Raw genomic sequence first — 21,219 nt, 5'->3', positions numbered from 1 at the left:
AAAAGAATGCAACATCTTGGGGGTGGAGGTGGGAGGAAAGAAGCAGCGGAGATGGATCCCATTGCACAGCGCAGAGCGAGGGGCCTTGTTCTGGTCCGTGTGGCTGCCGGAGGTGCAGGTGTTTGCCAACTTCCATAGGCTCCAGTGAGACTCCTGTATATGCGATCGGTCACTCTCTGTGTTTTTTCAGCCAAACCTTTCTTTTTCTTTCTTTCTTTTTTTCTTTTTTTTTCTTTTTTTTTTTTTCCTTTCATTTATTCATAATTAATGTCCTTTCTTATTTTAGGATAAACTGCATTTTCTTTGTACTGTGTTTTCCTGTTTATTCGGTACCCCCACCCATACACATAGTTGCGGGTTTCTTTTTTTTTTCTTCTTGCAATCCTTCTAGGAATTATTACTATATTGCTGTTATTACATTTTTATGTTGCCAGTGTAGTATGGTGTAGTGTGCGTGTAGATGGAGTAAATGCACATTATGTACATGGGGAGAGGATCCTTACGAGTTTTCTTAAACTCTCCACAATCAAAGAAATCTGAGACATTTCACTGTCACTGCAAGTTTGTGTGCTAAGAAGCAGAGGGAAGAAATTAAAAATGTCTTTGTGATTTGTGATTTTTTGTTACTGCAGCTGCATTTCAAGAGGATGCTTGGGAAAGAAAGGAAGAGGCACCTTTTTACCTCACAAGAGGTTGAAGTAAAAATTATGTTATTAATGATGATATTTTTTCTTTTCTTCTTCTTTTTTTTTTTAATCCAAAATACCAGTGTTTTTTGTTTGTTTTTTTTTTTTTTTTTTATTTGGTTGGTTGATTGGTTGGCTTTTTTTTTTTTTTTTTTTTTAGTTGTTAAGATCTAAAGACTTGCATTGCTGTATTGTTGGAGGTAGAAAATTATACTTTGTTTACTTTTTTTTTTTTTTTAAAGTTCTTTGGGATAAAGTATGCTTCTGGCATCTTTTTTGGTGATTAAAATTATCATTTAACATCTCTATATCCAGTTGTGCTCTCTTCCTTGACATGCCAAATCACCTTTTGGTGTGGCAGACTTTTTTTCTTTTTTGTAGTAGTGACTTACTTATTTCCTTTATTTAATTAAATCGTTAAGGGAAAACATAATCAAAAAATTTCTTTATTATTAATTTATTATTAAAAATCCTACACCTTTTCTATTTGAATACCTTTAGCGGAACTCTGTTTATAAGTTTTTTCTTTGCCAACAAGGATATGTTGTTTTATCTCATAATGGACCTACCAATGAATGTGACAGGGTCATTTTTTCCAGGTGGTCATCAACTGTGATACATCTTTCATTTATATCAATGTTTCTTAAGGCAAGGCAGATTGTGGGATTTTTTGTGTTTTTTTTGTTTTGTTTTGTTTTGTTTTGGGTTTTTTTGGTGTTTTTTTTTCAGAAACCAAGTATGTGAATGAAAATAATTCTATTTTGGGTAATTACCAAAGACGTCTATGTTGTCATCATTTTATTCAAGATGAAGCCGTCAAGTGCTGATTTTGCGCGTACTGCTACAAAATAACTTTGAGAGATATTAAGAACATTCAGAGTGAGTAACAATTCAGTTATATGTGTATGGAGTCAGAAGGTTATTTTACTACATCAGTTATATGGCAGATTTAAATCTTAATTTCATTGTTATTACATTATGTATTGTGATTCATCAGTCACTAAACCATTCGATGCATTTACTTGATGTTGGAAAAAGCTGGTGTCAGCTCTACACCATGCCTCTCCTGAGTAGCCTTCTTTCAACAGGAAAGAGCCCTGTCCAGGATGCCTTTCTACCTGGATGTTGAGGTCTGTCCTTGAAGGACAAGCATCCAGACCTGTGGTCTCAAAGGAAACACACAGACTGAGAGAGTTTTATAAGTTTTTTTTGGTTTTGGTTTTTTTTTCTGTACAGGAGTGTTTTAAAAGTCATGTTAAAGTATGTAATTTTATCTAAAACCGAAGACTTCTTCTAATATTACTTAGCTGTATTTTGTTAAGCCTGCTGTTTGAAAAACTGTAATAAATCAACCATGATCAACTCAATTAATATTAGGGACCTGAAAGGGAAAACTGTTGAGCCTTTATTCTTTCTGAAATATTTTAGTGGTCACAGATGATATCTGCTTTATGCATTTGATTCCCTAATGCCCTCAGCTGTCAAAATAGTTGGTGTTTGTGATGCTAACCAGCATTTGAAAATGAAGTGGCTTGTGATTTTTTTATTTTTTTTTTTAACATTCATTTTCATGACTTACACTATGTAACTGTCTGTGTAACATTGTTTTAAATTGTTTCAGCGTACTCTAATGAGTCTTCGTGGATCACAGGCTTCGATGTGCTTTAGCTAGCTTACATTGTACTGTGGAGGAGCCCTTCAGTGATGCAGTGAAAATAAATGAAATGGGAATTAAAGGTACAATGTTGTTACGAAGTTTGAAGTCAGGGTGCTTTATTTCATAATTAGGTTCAGCTTTGTTAGCTCTATCCAATTTCATGTTTCCACCTGGTGCGGTAGTTGTGTGGTAGTTTGTTAATCACAGAACTGTATACAGAAATAAATGTTACTGTTTAAAATAGTTTATAAAACTTTCCATTGAGAAGGAAGATTTTTTTCATTTCTTTTTACTTGAAACATAACAAAGTATCTACAAAGCAATGGTCTTATAGTACTGCTGTTCTTTTGGTGTTCTAGTTAGTATTTCTGGTTCTGGTCTTCATGCTTTACTTTGACCTCTTATGGAAAGCTTCCTTCTTAGAACATTCCATACTCTTCAAAAACTTGCCAGCTATTATGTAAAATACTCTCACTTTTAGAAGCTCATTTGTTTACTTTTTACAATTATTTAAAATTGAAGTGATGTGTTGTGAATGCATCACAAATACGGACAGAATGAAAAATAAACTTCAAATGATACTGTAGTGTTCTTGTAGATGAAGCTGTATTCCTAAAACAAGCTTGTTACCATATAAATATGTTAGAGCAAACAAAGTATTATTTTAATACATTTTATTTATGAAAAAATTTTTTAAAACTAAGGGTGAGAAATGACAAATTAATGAAGCTTTTGATCTATATAAACTAATATTGAAGATAATGCTTTTCTGTTAGCCGCAAGTTTGACATTATTATTTTTGTATTTCTGGTAAAGGTGTTTTTACTTCTCTTTGCTTACAGGGTAGCACCTGTATATTTATATTTTGGAAGTTTAAGTAGCAGCGTACATACACTGATTTTTAGCTAAATCTGGTTTGGTAGGGACAGATGGCTAGTTTAAACAGGTGTTACTTTCATTCCTTGTGCATTGTGTTGAGACTTCCAGAGGTTCACAAAAGAGCTGCCTAAAGCAGGTGGTGTTTTCTGCTTTTGTGATTAGCAAGATTTACTTTGCTAGGAAATTATTTTCCCAGTCACTGGACGTGTTTTAATAGTTAACATATAGTATCAGAGTTTCAAGCGTTCAACATACAGCACAATAGTGTGATACTTTTAAAAATTATTTTATCATCAGATTTTTAAAGGGGATGTGACTTTGAATATGAGATTTTTTGTTTCACGACTATGTGAACAAATAGTTATTGTCCTGCTTGCAAGACAAAGAGCAGAAATATAGCTCGATGTAACACTTTGTTTCACTAAAAACTTATTTTTACCTTTGTATCATTTAAGATTTATTAGGTTTTATTTTTCAGTAAAAATGACATATTAAGAATACAGAATTAGTTTCAAACTTTTTTGGTCTTAACACTTTTGTCGCAAAAGTAATTTTGCCAGCCTTTTTTTTTATTCTGTAACATTTGTAATTCTATTACAATTGGTTTTAATAAACTAGATTCTTTCTTTTCTAACACTTCTTGGTCAGGTGATTTTTTAAATTATTTTTTATTTTTAACTTGGAGCTCCTTGTTTTTTCTTTGTTTACTAACCGTGTGTTTTCTGTAACAATGATTAGCTTTTGTTCAGTTATTTTACTTATAGTAGATGCACCAGAGGGTGCTATGCTATTTGAAATATAAAAAGAAAAAAAAAAAAATAGGAGTTTTTTGTCATTGAAATACAGTGATACTTCATAGGAATTTAAATAAAACTTACTGATTTTTTTTCTAACATGTTTCTAGGCATTGTAGTATTGCAAGCTCTTAATACAATTATTTTGGTTTGAAGGACAAAGATCAATGAATCATAAAATGTCTTAGGTTAGAAGGGACGTTAAGGTCATCTAGTTCCAACCACCTGCTATAGGCAGGGCTGCCACCCACCAGCTCAGGCTGCCCACAGCCCCATCCAACCTTGCCTTGAATGCTTCTGGGGATCATGCAGGATGACTTGTGCTGGTGCCTCACCACCCTCTGAGTAAACAATGCTTGCCTAACATCTAACCTATACCTTCCCTCTTCTAGTTTAAAATCATTCCCTCTTGTTCTGTCTGTATGAAACCATATAAAAAGTTGGTCTCCCTCTTGCTCGTAAGCTCCATTCAAGAACTAAAAGGCTACAGTCAGGTTTCCCCAGAGCCTTCTCTTCTCCAAGCTAAACAACCCTGACTACCTCAACATTTCTTCATAGGAGAGGTTCTCCAGCTCTCTGATCATCTTTGTAGCCCTCCTCTTAACCTGCTCCAAAAACTCATGTTTTGCACCGTAGACCTCAGGCCTGCGTGCAATACTCCAGATGGGGCTTCACAAGGACAAACAATGGTGTTCAGTCACCTCCTTCTCACTGCTGGCCACTGCTCTTTTTATTCAGCCCAGGCATTCTGGGCTACAAATGCACACACAGTTGGCTTGTGCTAATCTTTTCATCCTCCAGGATCCTCCAAAGGCCTTTTTCATCAAACTGCTCTCAATGAGTTCTTCTCCTAGCCTGCATATGTAGCTGGGATTGCCCCAATCCAAGTGCAGTGCCTTGCCTTTCTCAAGTAGGTCTTGATGTCTAGGTCCCTCTGGATGGCAACTGTTCCTTCTGTTGTGTCTACGCTCAGGCTAGTGTCATCTGCAAACTTATTGAGAATATGCTCAATCTCACTGTGTAAATCATTAATAAAAACATTGAAGAACACCAGTCCCAAGACAGAGCCATTAGGGAATACCACTCATGGCTGGCCTCTGCCTGGACATAGGTCCACAGACCACAACTCTCTAGTTACAATCACCCAAACAATTATTTATCCAATGAATAGTCCACCATTCTAATCTGTATTTCTGCAATTTAGAGATAATGTGCTGGGCCATGCCAAATGCCTTGCTCAGGTCCAGGTAGATTTCATAATTTGACCTTCCTTTGTCCATTGTTCCTGTCATTCCCTCATGTGTCACCAGCCTGGTCTGCCACAATCTGCCCTTGGTGAAGCTGTGCTTATTGTTTCAGAATACGTTGTCTTGAGTGTACTTTAAAGAGCATATCTTCCAAAAGGATGAGTACCACGATCTTCCCAGGCACAGGAGTGAGGATCGTTGGCCTGTAGATCCCTTGCTTTTCCTTTCTCCCTTTATTAAAAATGGAAATGATGTTTCCCTTTTTCCAGTTACTGGGGACTTCACCTGATAGTCACAACTTGTCAAATATGAATGAGAGTGGCTTGGCAACCACATCAGCAAGCTCTTTCAGGACTGTGGGATGCATGTCATTGGTCTCATTGGGCCTCATTTATCAGAGTGCATAGACCCTTGCCTTTTCTCTTCTGACCAATGAACCTGTACAATCTGTCCTTATTTTTCACCTCCCTTCCTGTGTTCAATTCTATCTATGTGCCTTGGCATTTTTGATACCAACTCTGCATGTCTGGATGGCCTCCCTGTATTCTTCCCAAACCACACCTCCCTGCTTCCTCTGCCTGTGCATTTCCTTTTTACCATGCAGCTTGACCATCAGGCCTTTACTCAGCCATGCTTGTTTCCTGCCTCCTCTGCTTGATCTCTGATGCTGAGGCAGAGAACTTTTATGCCCTCAGAAAGATGTTTTTAAAGAGGAGCCAGCTCTGTTGTGTTCCTAGGAGCAGTTTCCCATCTGATCCATGCAGTATTCCCTAAACAGCTAAAAGTGTGCTTTCCTGAAGTTCAGGGTCCTGACTTGCTCTTTGCCAGTCCCATATTTCTCAGGGTCTTGAACTCAACGAGGGTGTGGTCACAATGCCCCAGTCAGTCTCCAATCTCAGACTGTTTAGTTATCTCCTCTGCAGTGGTGAGCACCAGGTTTGGTTGCTTTTTTTATGGTACCTGGATGAGGAAGTTTTCCTGAATTGACTCGAGGAGTCTTCTGGGTAGTTTGTAGCTAAGTTTCTTTCCCAGCGTACACCTGGGTGGTTGAAATTCCCTGTCAGGATGAAACACTGAGAATGTGTTGCTTCATGTAGCTGAAGAAAGAAGGCCTTACCAACAGCTCCCCTTGATCTGGCAGCCACCAAATGTCCTCTATTGGTCTGGTCCCTAATTTTAACCTATAAGTTCTCAACCTGATTGTGCCTGTTTCTCAGAGGTGCCTATTTACCATCTATCCATTTCTTAACAGAGGGCAACTCCTGCTACTGCTTCCCTGTCAGTATCTTCTAAAAAAAGCTCGTAGCCCTTGAGTGTAGTGAACCAGCTGTACTGTCTGTCCTACCATGTTTCTGTGATAGCAAGCAGGTTACAGTTTTCTAATAGCAATGTAGTTCCCATTTTCTCCAGTTTATTTCCCAGGGTGAGTGCATTGTTGTAGAGGCACTTCAGCTGGGCTTTCAGGTGTGATGACTTCTTGATAAAGCTCTCCTGAATTCCTCTGGGACAAATCTGAGGACTTTCTCCCACTGATTCCTAAAGGGACAATGTTGTTTGTTTGTTTGTTTTTGTTGTGTTTTGTTGGTTTTTTTTTTTTCTTTAAATTAATGTGTTGCTTTGTGTAGTTTTTTTTTGTTCTTACTGAAACTTTCTATGGATAAAATAGGCATTAAAACTTCTGAACTGTAGAAGGGATAGAAGTGCTAATTGATTAGAGTTACTAATTCTAGAATAGAAGAACAATAAAATAGTATGCTTAAAAGAATCACTGCTTTTGATTTCAGAAATTCTTTACTGAATATGAGACTAATGGATTAGAATTTCATTGTTGTACATTCTATAGTTTAATAATACTTATTGATTGTCTGTATACTCTAAGACTAATTAATGAAGCAGTGCTTTTTGATGCATGTGGGTAAATAATGGCATATAGTTCCATGTAATTTGCCTTCGGAAGTGTGTAAAAAGTTTCAAGCTGGAGTTGGCATAGTACATCTTAAGTTGCTTGGTTTTGCATAGTACTTCTAGTTGTGTAGATTTTTTCTGTTCTACCATGATAAGTTGTTTGTCTTTGATCCCCTGCTTTTAGATTTAGCTCCCCAAAACTGACAGGTGGTGGGTGGAATATGTTGTAAGTTGAAATTAACAAAGAAATTTTCCATATTATAATACAAATTTTAGTGAGAGTTGGAGGTTTAAATTCTAGCAATTCAAAATTCCTCTTTAAATTCTCAATATATTTTTAATGTTTCTTTCTTTCAGTTCTTACAGTTGCATCCATAACAATGCTATGTGGATATCAAAGTTTGTATATTATACATAGTGTATAATACATAGTGTACTTGTAGCATTTTCTGAGTTGTATTGGTTAGCTCAAGGAAGGAAGTATCTGACATTGTGTTTAAAGGTCATTTCAGCCCCACATGAACCACTACAGTGAGTACAGCTTAGCTTTGTTTGTCTGAGAAGACATGTAGGGCAACCATTCTGTAATGTATGTAGACTTCATGATAATGTAGCAGTATTTCTTCAGTTTTTGCACATTCTTACTGAAGTATCTTATTTCAAATTAAATTTGTAAGCTCTTTAAGGTAAAAGCCATGTCTTTAGATTTCAACGTTGTTCAAGTTTTAGATGCTGCCACTACAAATAATAAATAACTAGGAACTATGTTCCTTGTTCATCTACCGAGTAAATGGTTTCTATCTTCAGCTTTGTTATTTCATTATAATTAATCTAGGTATGTTTTCTCTTACATACAGTCTCAGGGTCATTTTCTAAGCACATGAACAGTGGATATTTAAGTTAGCAATACCACACTGATAAACAGAAATAGAAATGAACAACTCCATGAGGGGTGCAAGATGTCATTTGCAGGTGTTCTAGATCAGTTAAGACCTGCTGTTTTCTTCTTTCTCTGTTAATCATACTTTCTTAGAAAGGATTGACAAAATGAAATACAATTCTGAGCCATAACTATTTACATTACAGCTATCAAGGTTACAGGTAACTTTATTATGATTCTGTGGAGCTAAAACTTAAAAATATATTTGTAGCTCATATGAGTTAGTGCAGATCTGCTGAATTTTCAGATGTGTAGAGTTTTTTATATAGTTTTGCTCTGATTTTTTTCTTAATGTGTCTATATTTTCATAAAGAAGGGAGAGGAGTTATGCATATATAGCTCTGTTACTCTGACAATGATACTGTATGTTTATGGACTGTATGAAGGTTTTGCTTCCAGTGGGCTACATGACCAGAATAGTGTATTTGAGCTAAAGCCTCGTGGAGTGGCCTGCTGTACATTATCTGTGAAGCATTTAGAAGAGTTGGCATTGTACTTCCTTTCTCTCCCACCACCTTTTTATTCTTTTTCTGATAAGGTCTGTGCTGTACTGTTACGACTTTATTGTTCTGCTGCTTGAATAAGCAGGGGAAGCAATCTTACTGAAGGAAGGGTATTTCCTTCTCTATGTTCTTGTTGATGAAATATATACAATGTAGAAGAACCATGAAGAAGTGTGTGCGCGCAGCTGTACAAAAGAAGGATTGCCAATTCATATTACTAGTTAAATTTTTACAAGCTAGTATTGGCATTCAGTGTTATTTGCCTTGGTTAAAAAAATAAGAAAAAAGAATTACTTGCTTAAGTTAAAAGCCACTGCTTGCTTTTCAATTGTGTTCTTAGGAAAACAGTTGTTCATTAATCACCACTTTGAAATTAAATGTACTCAAATTTTCTGAATAAGATTCTAAAATAGTTTAATGATTGGATCATACATATTTTTTGTGTTAAGTTGTAGAAAGTTAATCAGCGTTTAAATTAATATATTTAGCTCTACAGAGTCTGTTAAACCTATTAATAAAATGAATAAATGATATATAAAATGTATTCACATTACATCTGTTGAACGGTCTGAATGTATTTAAAGTTCTTTTAGCCTTAGCTAATGAGGAGCAGTTGAACTACAAGTGTAGTAGCTGTTAGCTATAAGATGAAATTAGCATGTTTATTAAGCAAATGGAATTTAAGGCTACATCAATATACAACTGTCTGTTTAACATTTAGTTAACTATTTTATGTGGTCTATTCTGTATTACGCCACTTCATCTGAGTTGCAAGTTGCAAAAGAGTTTATAAATAATTTTTCCATATTTGTTTTATTATTTCCTATCAGATTTAGTAAATGGAAGAATGTAGAATACAGTATGTTTTTAACTCCTTAGAGTTGATTCTGTTGAATACAACTCCCCATAACTTCTAGGAAAGTTATTTGGACTGTCTGAAATAATATTGTCCAAAGGAACTATTTTCAAATTATTTCAAACAATGTTCAAATTCAAAAGGAACAATAATGAGCAGGCAAATTTGTGATGCACTGGATCTGTCATGACTGAGATATGTTTAGCGTCTTCCAAATATTTGGCTATTTTGCAAAAGGAATTCAGAGGTTTTATGACTAACGTATGCTTTGTGATCAAAGTTAAGTCAAAACAAGTGAAGGTGTGTGCTTGCAGCCAGGAAGGCCAACTGTATCCTAGGCAGCATCAAATGAGAGGTCGTCAGTGGGGTGAGGAACATAATTGTTCACCTCTATTCTGCCCTCATGAGGCCCCATCTGGAGTACTGTATCCAGTCGTGGGGCCCTCAGTGCAAGAAACGTGTGGAGCTGTTGGATCAGGTCCAGAGGAGGACTCTGAAGATAATCAAACGGCTTGAGCACATCTGTTTTGAAGAGAGATTGATAGAGCTGGTGTTGTTTAGCTTGGAGTAGAGAAAGCTCTGGGGAGAACTCATTGCAGCCTTTCAGTAATTAAAGGGAGCTTATGAGCAGGATGGGGACTTACTTTTTACGTAGTTTAATACTGATTGGACAAGGGAGATAGCTTTAACTAGAAGAGAGGAAATTTAGGCTATATGTTACAAAGAATTTTTTTATTCAGAGAACGGTGAAGCTCTGGAACAGGTTACCCTGAGTGAGAAGTCACGGATGCTGTATCTCTGAAGGCATTCAAGAACAGATTGGATGGGCCTGATCTATTGAGTGCAACCCTGCCGACAGCACAGTGATTGAAGCTTGATGATCTTAATGTCCCTTCTAATCTAAGCAGTTCTATGATTTACTGCAGTAGATTTAGATTTAGTGTTAGTCCTGCAAAGCAAAAGTGTAGTTTATCATACAAGTAGTAATTCTGATTTATGGAATGGGGCTTCTAATTTTTTTAAATTGGAGTTTTTGTTTTGTTCTTGCTGGTTCAGCTGCAGCTGGTATGTGTTTTTTAGAATATTGCTGTTTCAAATTATCTGAACAGTTTGTAGTCAAATAATAAAACCAAATAATAAACTTGTGTGGTCTGAAGTACTTACATTTCAGTTGCCAAATTATCTCAATAGTTTTTTGGGGAAGAGGGTATTATTAGGATTTAAATTTCAGGCACTGAAATTATCTTCCGTAATTCTAGTCCAAAACATTGAGTGGTTACCTATCTTTAGCAGGCATGAAGGTGCATGGTATCTTTACCACTTGTCTTCACTGTAGTATCTATTTCTATAGTCTCCTGATGGATTTCCAAAGGAACTGGCATTTCTTGACTTAGAAAAAGAGCAGTCCTCAGGATCTTAACTTCATTGTAGCAACCAACTTTAATGACTTCTTGAAGTTCATTGTTTGTATGGTCATGAGTCACAAGATGTGTATCACAGAAAACTGAAATGAGGTGGAGACGTAGAATTGGTTTGCACATGGGAATCTGTCTTGTAAGGGTTCCTGCTGCTTGATTTCATAATGGCTTGTGTTTTAGGTCTTAGCATCACTTACTGGCTTGTGTTCTCAATGTTGTACATACACATTGTAAGTACTCTTGTGTCAGCATAGTAATGCTGCTGGATACATGCTATGATTCAAGGATGGTAGTTTCACTCCAAGTTGAATGGCATAAGAGCCGAAAGAAAGTCAACATCAAAATGTTGGCCATTTGTAGTCTACTAAAACAAGGTAAAGCTGGAGCCAGCATTTTTTTTGTTTTGTTTTGTTTTTCCCTAGTGTTACATAATTATCAATGTTTGGGATAAAGTATAAGACATTCTTCCCACATTTTGTAACACAAGAAAAGCTATAACATTCAAGGCAGAAATATCTAGCAGATAGGAAATGATAGGTTATCTTTTGATTGTCTGTGGTAAAGAAAGGTGTGCACACAAAAAAGCTCCATAACCTACATCAACATAAACAAACAACAACAAAACACAAAGCTTTTGTCCAGGATTGTTGAAATAGAATCATAAGATTGTCAAAGTTGAAAGGGACCTTTAAAGATCACCAGGTTCTACTGCCCTGCAGTGAACAGAGACATGTACAGCTGGGTCAGGTTGCTTAGAGCCCAGTCACAAAGTTTATTGTGTTTGAAGGACAATGTAGTTGGGTTCAGCCGTTTAAAATTAGCTTGAAAGTGTAATTGGATGTTGTTAGTAGAGATTGAGAGGTTGACTGATAATATGTTAAGTCCTCTAATGTAATTAGTTGTGTCATCTCTGTAAAACAAGCTGCCTAGTCACAAGTAGAACTTTATTTTCCCAACAATCTGCTCTTATCAGCTAATGTCTATGTTTTATTTTTTTTTAAATTGAACTACGACATACAGAATAAGCTTGTCTTTCAAGTACATATTGAAAAATTTTTTATGTTACAGCATGTAACTGATTAAGTTTTCTGTAAAACCAAAAGAAATGAAGATAATTAGAGCACTCGATGCTGTGCAGTGTCCTCGTGTTTGGAAAATAGAAGTATTTTCTGAAAAGCAAAAGAAATATGTAGCAGATAATTTTACAGCATAACTGTTTAATCAGGGTGGTTCAGCTGCTCCAATTGGACTTATGTGCATTACTGCAAGGAGTAATACTGATGGTTTTCATACCACTGGTTTTTATAATTCAATTTCTATATGAAATGTTTTTTCTCATAAGGTTTTCTCATGGCCTGTTAACCATGAAATGTTAGGAAGTGCATCATTTCTTACAACAAAAATATACAGATTATCTGTTAGGAGCATGGTGGTTTTGTGCTTGTTTTGTGACACCTAGTGGAAGAGCAGAAACTGAAAACAGACCCTCTTTTGACCTGTTTCTACATTATTATAATGGCCAAAAGGAAGAGGGATATCAATCCTGTGTAGCTGTCTAAGGTCTACACTGACCTCTAGTCAATAATTTGCAGTTCACATAGGATCTTCCTAAGAAGTTATTTATGTATGGGTTGGATGGGCAGACAGTAAGGTATACTGAGAACATGTCTGAATGACTGGGTTCAGAGAGAGCAGTCAATGATGCAAAGTGTAGTTAGAGTTCAGTAAGCGGTGGAGTTACCCCAGTGTTCGATACTGGCTTCAGTTCTCTCTACCGTCTTCACTAATGAACTGGATGATGGAGAAAACTTTATCTTCAGTAGGTGTGCAAAATACTCAAAGCCAGGGGAAGTGGCAAACACACCAGAAGGTTATGCTGACACCCAGAGAAACCTTAACAGGCTGAAGGGCCAAAAGGAACCTCGTGAAGTTAAACAAGTCCTGCGAGAGAGATGATCCTTCCTCTCAGAACAGGTGAGACCACACCAGGAGTACTAGGTCCAGTTCTGGTTCCACCAGTTCAAGAGAAACATGGACAGACTGGAGGGAGCTCAGTAAAGGGTCACAAAGATGATGGAGGGTGTCATCCAGCAATTATTAGGGGACATCTACATTCATGTTAAGTTTTACTCTCACCTTCACAGCACTACAGGAAAGACACTGATAATCTGGAGTAATTTCAGAGGAGGGTCACTGAGACAGTCAGGATTGCATGTGTTCTTCTGAGGAGATACAGAGGAATTTGGAGAATTTTGAGACAGTAATCTTTCAGTGGTCGTCACAGCAACTTTCCCTAATATTTGCATGATGTAGCCAGGCTTTTCACAGCAGTGCATTGTGGGATAACTTGAGCTAATGTTCCGAATATGAAACAAGAGCAATTTACATAGGAGATAATAAAAATCTTTTTCCCTGTGAGAATATCCCAGCAATGCAGCTGTGGCCAAGAGAGGTTTTGCATTCTCTGTCCCTGGAGATTTTCAAGCTCTGACTGGGTAAAACCATGAAGATCTGTTCTGACAGCAGAGGTGAGATGTTGAACTTAGGTCCGTCTGAGATCACTGGCAGCCTGAACTGCACTGTGTTCAGATGGAACTTCTTGTGTTCAGTTTGTGCCTCTTGCTCCTTTTTCTGTCACTGTGCACCACTGAAAAAAACAGTCCTAAAGAATCTAACATCATGTATTTCAAGTATTCAATATTTCTGTTGTTTGTCATAGTTTTCATTCTGATGTTCTGATGTTCCAAAGTGGATAGCTAGTGATAGTTATTTAATAATGTTAATTTACAGTTACTTCGTGATTCTGAAAAATAAGTGAAATAATTATGTTCATACATTCATACATACAGGTAAAAATAGCCTTATGTCCTGTTAAGATTTGCAAATCAAATTAAATTGCTACTCTTCATGGCATACTTTTAATGCATATTGTCACTAAATGTTCTTTGTATGTTAGTTGTTTTCTAACACATATCCTACGTGAGCACTGTTATGGAGTCTAATTCAGCAAAAGTTTTATTAGACAATTATAAAAATCAATTTCTGTTAGCTTTCATTAATCTCTCCTCTGAAAGTAACAGCATTTTTATTACCTAAGCATGAGGCTCGAGGGTTTGGGTTTTTTTTTTTTTTTTTTTTTTTTTTTTTTGTGTGTGTGTGTGTGTTTCTTTTGTTTTGTTTTTGTCAGATTATGTAAAAATTTCCATCAGGAATGTTCTGTAACAAACGAACCAACGAACCATGCTCTGGATCTAACTGCAGTTCTGAATATTTTATTTGTTTTGTATTTATAGAACTGTTGTAAATATAGGGATTTGCTACCTACCTATTACATAGCGCTACCTCGGTTCGTCACATTCTTTTCTTTATTGTAATTAATGAATTTCCCATAATAATTTTTTTCCAGGTTGGTTTCCTGGTATGTTGATCGGTATTCATCACTTAATTTGGGCTTCAGGCTGTACTTTCTGCTTGTTCCTCAGTAGTTTTGGTTTTGTAGATTAAAAAACTATGCCAGATAATTTTCTTTGTAAAATACATTATTCAGAGATGCCTATTTGAAGCAAGATTTTAAATTTTTTTAGTTAAAATTGATTTTTTTTTTTAAACTTTGAGCGTTTCTGTTAGAAGAATCATTGTGAGTTGTTTTTTGTTTGTTTTTGCAGTGTTGTATTTTGACATAATTCATTGAGTCAATCCTAGGTAAGAGGCTGGAGAATTATTTCTCTAAGAAATGCAGTGATAAATATTTAATAATTTTAGAATATTGTCTATATGTTACATTCTAAAATGAAACACATTGTAATGGTTATTTTTAAGTCATACATGGAACAAAAATAAAATACTGATGTATAAATCCAAGGAATACTATCAGAGACTACCTTCTGAGGTGCTGAGTACTTTTGGGCAGGAAAAGCGCTGTGGAACTCACTAAACCATGTCCCTCAGTACAACATCTAAACGTTTGTTGAACACCTCCAGAGAAGGTGACTCCACTACCTCCTTGGGCAGCCCATTCTAGCACGTCACCACTCTCTCAGATAAATATTTCCTAACAGCCAACCTAAATCTCTTCTGGCACAACTTGAGGCCATTATCTCTAGTCCTATTGCTGTTACATGGGAGAAGAGGCTGATCCCCACCTCACCACAACCTCCCTTCAGGTAGTTGTAGAGACTGATAACGTCACCCCTAAGTCTCCTTTTCTCCAGACTAGATAATCCAGCTCCCTCAACTGCTCCTCATAAGACTTGTGCTCCAGACCTCTCACCAACTTTTTTGCCCTTCTCAGGCTGTGCTCCAGAGCCTCAATGTCTTTCTTGTGGTGAGCAACCAAAAACACAGTACCCGAGGTGCTCCCTCAGCACCCTTGGTTGGATCCCATATGGCCCCATGGGCTTGTGGCAGTCCAGGTGGAGAAGCAGATCTCTAACTGTTTCCACCTGAATCATGGAGGGTTTATTCTGCTCCCAATCCAAGACTTCCAGGTCAGGAGGTAGAGTACCCTGAGGATAACTGGTCTGATTTTAAAGAGAGATATAAAGAAAGCATTGAGAACCACAGCCTTTTCCTTACTTTCAGTGGTCACAATCACTGTCACATCCAGAAAGGGATGGAGATTCTCCTTAGCCCTCCTCTTATTGTTAATACATTTGTAAGAAAGTCTTTTTTTTTTTTTTTTTTTTTTTCATTTTTTTAAGGTAATAACAGGGTACTGTAAATAAATGTGTGCTTTTTAAAGATTATGTAACAGTGAAGAAGTCACATGAGAAAGAGAACAAGGTTAAAATGAGTGTTGTCTAGCATGATTCTGAATGTCAGGTGTGTGTGGTAAAATATTAGTTGTCATTGCATCCAACGTAATACATTTCTTTGATATTTCATTGCTGGCAGTGATGTCTGTTAGTGTATTTTTTAATCTTACAATTTTTTTTTCATTATTTTTTGTGCTCGTTTTCAGTTATTAAACTCCTCGGTTCAGCATTTAGTTGTTTGCTCTTTTTCTTTTCTTCTGTTCTTTGCTGTATGCTTAGCTTGTATGTGGTTTAATAATTAACAGTTTACCTGAGATACTGTCTATGACAAGGCTGCTAAGCATCACACCTGCAATACTGCTGACATACATCCAACTTTCTGGGCTGTGGGGATAGCCCACAGTTACTAATCTGCACTTCCATGTTCTGTAAGGTGCCTTCTTTGCCGGCAGATGCTTGTTTTCTTCTTAGCCAATCTTCATTTTTCTGTCATAGAGTCATAGAATCATTGAGGTTGGGAAGGACCTTTAAGATTTAAAATACACATTCCGAGGAAGATTCTTTTGGCCAAATTTGTACCATTGCAAACAATAGGAGTTGAGAAGTTAAGACTCTGTTTTTCTTACCAAAAGCCTGAGAATAGTTAATCTCTCCAAACTAGGGAAAAAGTGATATTGAGGAGTTGGAGGGTCTGAGGATTTAAAAATTTTTCGAATTTGAAAAGGTGTGTTCATTTGACACCTGCCAAGATTTCTGCAAAACTCATAGGTATTGGCCACTTCAATGGCAGAGTCAATCTTATAATACTTGCTGGGATTGGCTGGAGAATTGCTGCTACATGTAACGCTGAGATTGTCAGAATGTTTCCTGAAAGAAAATATGTATGCTCTACCAAGGCAATAAAGGGCCAGCTTTTGAAAACGCTGTGCAAGTCATCACAAGATACTTTTCTAAAAGATAATTTTCTATACTAATTTCTATGTTGGTTGTTTCTTAATCAAAGTTTGGACCACTTCATTCACGGTATTTTTTAAATATTTGAGTAGGACTAAACATACTGATCAACTGCAATGTTTAGTGATCCAGGTTTCTTTGACAGCTGTTGTGGAGTCTCTCAATCCCTTATTTTCATATGAATATTAATAATCCTTTCTATCTGTTTATATCTGTCATATGTAATAAATTCAAATCTGTGATTTTATGTTTGGTTGCACCATCCATAGACAGATGATGTATAAGGATTTTTTTGAAAATTTACAACAATAATTTTGCTTCCTGTCAGCTTATTGCTTTCATAAGATTATTATTAACATGGGTAGTTTAGATTATGACTTTCATGGTATAGTGACAAATTCCGGTTTTTAGTGCAGTTTTAGTGAATGAAATTGAACTTTTTTTTCTGTGTGTTTATCCTTATTCTGGTCACATTTCAGAGCAGCCTTTTGTGCCTGGAGATTTGAAAAGGCTACCATCTCCTTTCATATTACTCAAAGCATTACTGGAAAACCTTTTTAACTTAAATTTTGCTGTAATTTTTAACAGTTAGCTAAATTAGTCTTACAGCCCATAATATGTTTACCTAAATACATGTGAAGTAGAAGGTACATACTTTTTATTTCCCTGCTGTCACTGTTCTTGTAGCACTTAGTTCTTATGTACTCTTGCTATTTCTGAATGTTATTTTTTTTATCATGATTTTAAAAATGTAATATATTTTGCAAATGACGAGTGATGTGATTGAACACAATAATGCAATTTCGAAAAATGAAGATACTAAAAATGTTTATAAATTTCATTAAGAATTATAAACAATTTACTGAAGTATATCCAGTCTTGTTTAAAATGAAGTGAAATATATTTTTATTGCTGTAAATTTTTGTACTTCTGATCTTTACGTATGATCGTTTTCTTCTCTGTATTAAGGTTGATCACAATTTTTTCAACAATTTATGTGCTTTCTTCTATACAGTGCACTGATTTTTGCTGTTGTTCCCAGAATTTATGGATGGTGTTTTTAAAAATCTTTTTGCTTCTCTCTACTTTAAAGCAGGATAAGTACAATTTTCAGAAAGCCTAGAACCATTAGTTTGTATGCATTATTTCCAGCTATTTTCTCTGCTTTTCACTACTAGTTTTCAATCTTCTTTTTTCAGCCTAATAGTAGGTCCTTTACATATCATTTCCATTTTGTCTCCTGATTATTCTCTTATGTGCTTGGCCTTTTCCAATTACTCATCCATCTTTCTTTTGTTCCTTTCCTTGTCTACCAGTTCTACTTCATGTTTTTTCAGAATAGTCTGTGGGAGTGCTTGGAGATACAAGGGGAGCAATTTCTCAGTTGTTGACTTAAGGGTAAACACCTTAATAAATTTGTAGGGGAGCAGTTTTTGAGAAAATTATAGTCATCTTCATCTTCTAGCATGTTTACAGATCTGAGGGTGCAGTGTCACTAATCTGTATACAGAAGATGATGTTGTGAGCAATTCATGCATTGTTAAGTACTGTCTCCTGAGAAATTTATCACAGTCACAGTTAAAAAGTTTGATATTGCCAATTTCTGTTAATGAAGTTTCGTGGCTCTGCCGCATTAAAATATTGTTGGAGTTTGTGCATTTACTAAAACTTGGTTTTGTTATAATTTTGATATTGTAAAATATTTGTATTTCAATAAGTACAGGCAAAACCTTTTTTTCTGTGTCTTATTCTCATAATTGCTGAAGTCCTTAATCTTCTGAAATTGCCTATGGGTGAGAGGGTAAATGCTACAATGAAATGAAAAAAAATTTGTAATGGAAGATGTTCAATAACATGAAGTATGAATAAAAATATATATGTCACTTAGTTTGAGTAGATGAGTGTCCCTTTCTGAGCTTACATATGTTTGTTAGAATATATGTTTTCACATATATGCATGTGCAGAAAAACAGTATGTATTTAATATCTTATGTTTGTGTATATAGCTTGTATGTAGAACTGAATCAATTCTACTAGCATTCAGTGATTTGACGTCTAGAAAGCATGAGAGAAACAGAAGATATGGGGGAGGAGTTCTGCATGAATTTTCTCTGGTATAATTGTGATAGTGAATTATATCCTAAGAACAGGAATTGAGTTCCAGAAGACAATATTAACTTTTTAAATCAGCTTGATGATTTGGAACTGTCACTTAGAGCTGATTTGCTACTTGCAAAGGGAACATTCAGTTTTTTGAATAGCCAGATCTACCAGGTGAGAGATCTTCCATAACACAGGATGGAAGTTGAGGCCTCAGGCTCGTTAGAGCTATCAGCTAGCGTGTCTCAATGGCCTTAGCAAAGATTGGCCCTGTCCTGTTCTATATAAACAAACTTTGGCATCTGCAAGGTTCATCTGCTTCAGTGACATTGAAGGGAATATCACAGACTACTTATGAAAGATTATTTATTGAAAAATGAGAACTGCACATAGCTTTGAATGTCTGTTCTTTTTGTCAGAGTGCTTCCTGTCTCTAATGCATCCTTCTGCAACACAAATGCACTTACCAAGCTCCAAATTATGACTGTAAAACTTAGTTCAGATAATCAGTACTTAGATTTTAATTACAAACCAGTAGGTACTTCTACAGCAGAACATGCTCAGTTTCATTGTTGTTGTTGTTTAATTCTGTATCTCTTGATATTTTCTAAGCTGCCTGCTGTCTTTGAGATCACAGCCATTCATGTAAATTAACATTGCAATGACCTTTTCTTTATAAAATTATTAAAACTGAAGTACCAGTGATCATACTCGAGATCTTTAAAGTTTCAGGTGTAAAAGGTGATGAAACATGTTTGACTGTAGGTTTTGGTTGTGGTCTTCCTTAGAGTATTGACTGTCTCCTTTACTAGAGCTAAATCTTCTCGTTATATGGAGATAAGGTAGCTTTCTCATGGCTTAGGTCTGTGGTTTCACACTAGCGGCTAGTTAAACTCCACAGCATTGCTTTATCACTTCCCCTCCTCAAAAGAACAGGGGAAGAAAATATGATGAAAAAGGACTTAAGGGTTGAGATATTGACAAGGAAATTGCTCACCAATTACCATCATGGGCAAAACAGACTCAGTGTTTAATATAATTCATTGCCTATTACTAAGAGAGTAGAAGTGAGAAACTGTATATAAATGAAAAACATTTTCCCCACATCCACCATTCTTTTCTACCTCCTTCCACCATGCAGTGCAAAGGAATGAGGAATGGGGGCAGTGATCTGTCTGCTTCTTCTCTGCTGCTCCTTTGTGGTCAGTTTCTGCTCCTGCTTCATGTGGGTCCATTTAATGGGATGCTGTCCTTCTCTAACTGATCCTGCATGGTCTCCCCACAGGCTGCAGTTCTCAAAGCACAGCTCCAGCGTGGTTCCATACCATGAGGCCCATTCTTCATGAGTGCAGTACTCCAGCATGGGTCCCTGCTATTGGCAGCTTTCCCAGCCCTCCTGCCCCACCGTGGTCTCTTCTTCACAGGCTGCAGCTCTAGCCTGGGGGCTCTGCATGGGCTGTGGCCTCCTTCAGTCGCATCAACTACTTCACTGTGGGCTCCTCTATGGGTGTATATGGGTGTATGCACATTGTGGTGCGTCTGGGCTTTAAGGGGACAGGCTGCTCCACCATGGACCTCTACTGGACTGCTGGGAACTTCTGTTTGGCAAATGAAGCACATCCTGCCCTCTTTCTGCTCAGACCTTGGTTCCTGCAGGCTGTTTCTCCCATTCTCTCACTCCTCTTTCCTACTTGCTGTTGTGAAGCAGATTTTCCCTTTCTTAAATTTGCCCTTCCACAAGTACAACCAGAGTTGTTCATGGCTCAGCTTTGGCAGTGGCAGGTCCCTTTTATAGCAGCTGGATCTGGTTCAGATCTGCCATGGAGCAGCTGCAGGACTTAGCTTACAGATGCCACCCCTGCAGCCTTCTACTGTCAAAACCTTGGTACATGAGCCCAATACAGAATCTAATCCTAATATAGATATGAAGTTTGCTTTTTTTTCTTTAGAAGAAGATATTGCAAGCTTATGAATTCTGGGGAACTCCTAAGAGTGCATTCCTGTGAAGTGTTCTTTCTTAACCTAGCCATGTGAGATATTTCTCTTCAGGACAGGCTTTATATTTCTCATTGTTTTCAAGTTTTCTCTAGAAAATTTCATCCACTGAAGAATTTTGGGGACAAAAAATTCATTTTCTGACTTCTGGAATCTGTTTTATGGCTCTGGCTGCTATCGCTATTGTGTAGACAATTGGTCTTAGCATTTCCAAAAATGCCGTGTTGCTTTCTTAGCTTTGAACCCTTAAAGAAATATTGCTGGTGCTGTGTTTATTGTTGATGTTATTTGGTTTTTGTTTTCATTTTTCCCTGATTTGGCAGTATCAGAGATAGACATACCAGAAAAAACATGCATCAACAAAACAATTTATTTGCAATGATAAGTCAAAATGTGCCCTGAAGGAAAGGCAGTTGCAACTCAGTTTGTACTCTCAGAAGCCTTCTGAATCAGTCAGCAAACATTCTCACCCTGTGCTAGAGAATGGGTCCATTAAAGTACCAATCTGGAGGAAACATGGCTTTCTTAGTT

At 36.6% G+C, this 21,219-nt stretch overlaps 1 protein-coding gene across 5 annotated transcripts in view; it reads left to right on the top strand.

Moving 5' to 3' along the window:
* The window catches only part of RFX3 (regulatory factor X3), a 115,797-nt gene that overhangs the window by 783 nt on the left and 93,795 nt on the right, over positions 1–21,219 (top strand). Inside the window, exons 1-2 of one of the 5 annotated variants that reach the window (XM_048931513.1) lie at positions 842–1,565; positions 2,308–2,423. The exons of 2 other annotated variants lie outside the window; for them this stretch is intronic. In XM_048931513.1, the coding sequence (XP_048787470.1) occupies positions 2,411–2,423 (13 nt within the window). In that variant the 5' untranslated portion in view covers positions 842–1,565; positions 2,308–2,410. Of the gene's footprint in view, positions 1–840; positions 2,424–21,219 lie in introns of those variants that run through there. 2 more of the 5 variants (XM_048931512.1, XM_048931517.1) reach the window with 2 other exon arrangements.

The sequence above is a fragment of the Lagopus muta genome, chromosome Z, assembly GCF_023343835.1.
Source record: "Lagopus muta isolate bLagMut1 chromosome Z, bLagMut1 primary, whole genome shotgun sequence".
In the NCBI taxonomy this organism is placed as follows: domain Eukaryota; kingdom Metazoa; phylum Chordata; class Aves; order Galliformes; family Phasianidae; genus Lagopus; species Lagopus muta.
Note: the sequence above shows the minus strand (reverse complement) of the source record. Positions and strands in the feature narration are given on the sequence as shown.